Source organism: Salmo salar, chromosome 11 (genome assembly GCF_965601325.2).
Source record: "Salmo salar chromosome 11, fSalSal1, whole genome shotgun sequence".
In the NCBI taxonomy this organism is placed as follows: Eukaryota; Metazoa; Chordata; class Actinopteri; order Salmoniformes; family Salmonidae; genus Salmo; species Salmo salar.
Window position 1 is genome coordinate 49,951,501 of NC_138301.1, and position 6,000 is coordinate 49,957,500.

The 6,000-nt window shown below is 41.0% G+C and overlaps 1 protein-coding gene across 1 annotated transcript in view; it reads left to right on the forward strand.

Annotated features, from left to right (window-relative positions):
- Positions 1–6,000, forward strand: part of LOC106592139 (multiple epidermal growth factor-like domains protein 10) — a 665,433-nt gene that overhangs the window by 471,018 nt on the left and 188,415 nt on the right. Inside the window, exon 10 of the mRNA XM_082958003.1 lies at positions 922–1,024. Coding sequence (XP_082814129.1) covers positions 922–1,024 — 103 coding nt within the window. The remainder of the gene's footprint in view (positions 1–921; positions 1,025–6,000) is intronic.

Consider the following 6,000-nt stretch of genomic DNA (forward strand, 5'->3'; position numbering starts at 1 on the left):
GCTCAATTAGAAGTCTCATAGCAAAGGGTCTGAATACTTATGTAAATAAGGTATCTGATTTTAATTTTTTTTGCAAAAATGTCTATAAACCTGTTTTCACTTTGTCATTATGGGGTATTGTGTGTAGATTGATGAGGAAATAAATGTAATTTCATTAATTTTAGAATAAGGCTATAACATAACAAAATGTGGAAAAAGTGAAGGGGTCTGAATACTTTCCCGAATGCACTGTGTATACACGGAGTACTAGTACCAACCAGATCAATGTGCAAAGGTACGAGGTATTTGAGGTAGATATGTACATGAAGGCAGGGTAAAGTGACTAGGCATCAAGATAGATAATAATGAGGTATTTGAGGTAGATATGTGCATTGCAGCAGGGTAAAGTGACTAGGCATCAGGATAGATAATAATGAGGTATTTGAGGTAGATATGTACATGAAGGCAGGGTAAAGTGACTAGGCATCAGGATAGATAATAATGAGGTATTTGAGGTAGATATGTGCATTGCAGCAGGGTAAAGTGACTATGCATCAGGATAGATAATAATGAGGTATTTGAGGTAGATATGTACATGAAGGCAGGGTAAATTGACTAGGCATCAGGATAGATAATAATGAGGTATTTGAGGTAGATATGTACATGAAGGCAGGGTAAAGTGAGAGGTATTCCTCTAGACAATGTGTCTAGCAGAGATAATAAATCTGTCAGAGAGAGAAAGAGAGAGAGAGAGAGGAAGAAAGAGACAGAGAGAGATAAAGAGAGAGAGAGAGAGATAGAGAGGGGAAGAGAGAGAGACAGAGAGAGACAGAGACAGAGAGCGAGAGAGAGCGAGAGAGGTCTACCTGAAACATATAAGCTTATATACAGTATATGAATGGAAAGTTTATTTTGGTGTAATGTTAACGTTGCTGTTTTCAGGAGGGCACGTATGGAGAACAGTGTCGAGAGCAGTGTGACTGTATCCATGCCGATGGCTGTGACCCTGTGAGAGGCGACTGTCGCTGTCTGGCTGGATGGACTGGTGAGTTAGACAGTAGTACTCTCTACAGTCCTGTGAGAGGTGACTGTCTGGCTGGATGGACTGGTGAGTTAGACAGTAGTACTCTCTACAGTCCTGTGAGAGGTGACTGTCTGGCTGGATGGACTGATGAGTTAGACAGTAGTACTCTCTACAGTCCTGTGGATGGACTGGTGAGTTAGACAGTAGTACTCTCTACAGTCCTGTGAGAGGTGACTGTCTGGCTGGATGGACTGATGAGTTAGACAGTAGTACTCTCTACAGTCCTGTGGATGGACTGGTGAGTTAGACAGTAGTACTCTCTACAGTCCTGTGGATGGACTGGTGAGTTAGACAGTAGTACTCTCTACAGTCCTGTGGATGGACTGGTGAGTTAGACAGTAGTACTCTCTACAGTCCTGTGGATGGACTGGTGAGTTAGACAGTAGTACTCTCTACAGTCCTGTGGATGGACTGGTGAGTTAGACAGTATTACTCTCTACAGTCTAGATAAAGTTGTGCTCTAATGACAACGTACACACATTGTCATATAACTTATCTTCATATTTACATGAATAAAGATGGTTTGAATTGAATCCACTAATGAACCATCTGTAGCTGAGAAAGTGGACTATGAGCAATAAGGAAATCTGATGAATATGGAAGTTGCTTCTTAATTCAGCGCTCGAGGGGGACATTACAGAGTCAGAACATCGAGACTAGTTTCACTACTTTCTAGAAACTTCACAGAGAGAAGATCGATACATTCATGATATCAAAGGACGAATGTTTATGCCAAAAAAATGTAAATACTTAACAAATGAATTATGCAATTTGGAGTAGTATTTGATTTGGCTGTTCTGCTGATCCATTAATTTCTCTTCAATGTAATTACTAAATATGTTTTAGAATATCAAGTAATGTACATGATTATTGTGATGCTTGTGGTTTTCGATATGATCTACCATAGCATTGGCTGCAGTCTCAGTTCTTTGTGGACTTCCACATAGAGCCTAAATATTTCACCTTGTGATGGGTGCAAAATGAGTTGTGAGAGCTACGTTGTTGATTATTTACAGTATCCACCACACATCCCTCCAGCTGCACAGCTTCAACCATTTTCCCAATTCACCCCACACACCAATTAGTAATGTTTTGTCATTTCATTAACCAAGGACAACTCTAATAACAACAACAATAATAATAACAATAATAATAGTAACAATAATAATATCAACAATAATAACACAAACAATAATAACACGAACAATAATAACTATAATAACACTAACAATAATAACAATAATAATACTAACAATAATAACAATAATAACACTAACTATAATAACACTAACAATAATAACAATAATAATACTAACAATAATAACAATAATAATAATACTGACAATAATGCTACTAACAATAATAATAATAACAATAATAATACTAACAACAAAAATAATAATAACAATAATAACAATAATAATACTAACAATAATAACACTTACAATAATAACAATAATAATACTAACAATAATAACAATAACAATAATAATACTAACAATAAAAACACTAACAATAATAACAATACTAACAATGATAATACCAACACTAATACCAATACTAACACCAATAATACTTACAATAATACTACTGACGATAATACTATTAACAACTATAACAGTAATAACAATAATAATACTATCAATAATATTATTAAGACTAACAATAATAATAATATCAATACTAATAATAATAATAATAATAATAATAATAATAATAATAATAATATAGCAATAACAATAATAGTAACAATAACAACAATAATAATAAAACAATAATAATAATAATAATAATAGCAATAACAATAATAATAACAATAATAAAACAATAATAATAATAATAATAATAATAACAATAGATGGCCATGAGTCTGAGTGTGAGCCGTCAGTCTGTCCATTGCATCATCATGATAATACTAACACTAATAATTAGTATTATTGTTGGAATTGAGCCTCCCTGTAGCTCAGTTGGTAGAGCATGGTGTTTGCAATGGTGTTTGCAACGCCAGGGTTGTGTGTTCGATTCCCACAGGGGGCCAGTACGGAAAAAAAATATAAAAAAAATGTATGAAATTAATTCAAATGTATGCATTCACTACTGTAAGTTGCTTTGGATGAGAGCTTCTGCTAAATGACGTAAATAACAATAATAATAATAATAATAAGACACTAACAATAATAATAACCATAATAATAACAACAATAATAATAACATTAATAATAATGATAATAATAATGTCCATTGCATCATCATGAGACTCTGCAGGGTTTTAGTCAGAGCCACAGTAATGAATGAGAATCATGGCTGCTCTGATGAGGCTGGTGGCTCTGATGTCAAAGTCACAGCATTTGAGGGTGAAGGAGGTTTAGGATCATTAGAAAGAGTATTATCTGCAGAATGACTAATGGATGGGGATGAGAGGATAGAAGAGGAGGTGGAGATGAGTGGAGAGGACAGAGGTGAAAATGAGAGGTAGGAGAGAGTAGGAGAGAGGAGCTCCCTGTCCTGCACAGTGCTGTGTGCTATTGGGACTGCATGGTATGTCACAGGGTCCCTGCTCCACACTGGTGCGTGCGTGCGTGCGATTCCCTGTCCCTCTCTACCATTAGGACTGCTGTATGGGGGGGACAGGGATGGATGTCAGAGGAAGGATCAGGATTGGGTCATCTCTGGACTGTTTAGAATCACAACGGGGAATGGCTGCAGTATAACCACAGACTGAGGTGAAGCCGTGACCCCAGGGCTGATTCATGCCTGGAATAACTGACAGGATGGTTCTCTTCTCTCCTCTGGATTTCATAAACACGCTGGGGTCCTGAGTGATGAGGGGCTGCCCAAAGATAATGCCTGAAGAGAGATCTAGTAGGGCTAGATGGGTACAGGACGATAACATTGTGGAGGAAGAAAGAGGAATTTTTGGATTGGATAACAAAGCTGTTTTAAAGGTAAATACTGCCTCCTCTGGTGAAATGCACTGTGCTTAGGTGTGACATTTCAAATGAATTAACATGAACATGTTTTTTGTTGTTGTCCCGCTGTGAGAAGCCATCAAGGTTTTCCAGTGGCAGACAGCAGAAACAAAATACAGCAGAAGATCACTGCCTCGTCTGTGAAAGAGCTCTCTGAGTTTCTGAGTACTGTCTTTATGAATGGTCTGTCTGAGTACTGTCATTATGAATGGTCTGTCTGAGTACTGTCATTATGAATGGTCTGTCTGAGTACTGTCATTATGAATGGTCTGTCTGAGTACTGTCTTTATGAATGGTCTGTCTGAGTACTGTCATTATGAATGGTCTGTCTGAGTACTGTCATTATGAATGGTCTGTCTGAGTACTGTCATTATGAATGGTCTGTCTGAGTACTGTCATTCTGCAGCTCTCTGGGAACAAACATAGAACTATCTCCTCTCAAGGTTTTGTCTTTCTAGGGATGTGTTCCTTTCTACTGTGCTTTTGTTTGCTGTTTGAGGCCGGGTTACTGTAAAGCATTTTAAAACTGTTCATGTAAAAAACTAAAAACTCACTTTGGTTGTATTGACAAGAAAGAGAGAGGAGACAAACAGTGATGAATTCTCTCTAACCTGTAGCTTACTGCTCTCCTCCAAAAGAGAGTTAGCAGAAGGGTCTCCATCAGTCTCCCTCCCTCTCTCTACCATCCCTCAATCTCTCTACCCATCCCTCTACCCATCCCTCTACCCATCCCTCTACCTATCCCTCTACCATCCCTCTACCCATCCCTCTACCCATCCCTCTACCTATCCCTCTACCATCCCTCTACCCCATCCCTCTACCCATCCCTCTACTTATCCCTCTACCTATCCCTCTACCCATCCCTCTACCCATCCCTCTACCCATCCCTCTACCTATCCCTCTACCATCCCTCTACCCATCCCTCTACCCATCCCTCTACCCATCCCTCTACCCATCCCTCTACTTATCCCTCTACCTATCCCTCTACCCATCCCTCTACCCATCCCTCTACCCATCCCTCTACCTATCCCTCTACCCATCCCTCTACCTATCTCTCTACCTATCCCTCTACCCATCCCTCTACCCATCCCTCTACCCATCCCTCTAACTATCCCTCTACCCATCCCTCTACACATCCCTCTACCCATCCCTCTACCCATCCCTCTACCTATCCCTCTACCCATCAATCTACCCATCCCTCTACCCATCCCTCTACCCATCCCTCTACCTATCCCTCTACCCATCCCTCTACCTATCCCTCTACCCACCCCTCTACCCATCCCTCTACCCCTCTACCCATCCCTCTACCCATCCCTCTACCCATCCCTCTACCCATCCCTCCATGCCTCTACCCATCCCTCCATCAGTCTACCCATACTTCTATCCCTCTACCCATCCTTCCATGCCTCTACCATCCCTCTACCCATCCTTCCATGCCTCTACCCATCCCTCCATCAGTCTACCCATCCCTCCATCCCTCTACCCATCCCTCCATCAGTCTACCCATCCCTCTACCCATCCCTCTACCCATCCCTCTACCCATCCCTCCATGCCTCTACCCATCCCTCCATCAGTCTACCCATACTTCTATCCCTCTACCCATCCTTCCATGCCTCTACCATCCCTCTACCCATCCTTCCATGCCTCTACCCATCCCTCCATCAGTCTACCCATCCCTCCATCCCTCTACCCATCCCTCCATCAGTCTACCCATCCCTCCATGCCTCTACCCGTCCCTCTACCCATCCCTCCATCAGTCTACCCATCCCTCCATCAGTCTACCCATTCCTCAATGCCTCTACCCGTCCCTCTACCCATCCCTCCATCAGTCTACCCATCCCTCCATCAGTCTACCCATCCCTCCATCCCTCTACCCATTCCTCTACCCATCCCTCCATCAGTCTACCCATCCCTCCATCAGTCTACCCATCCCTCCATCCTTCTACCCATCCCTCCATCAGTCTACCC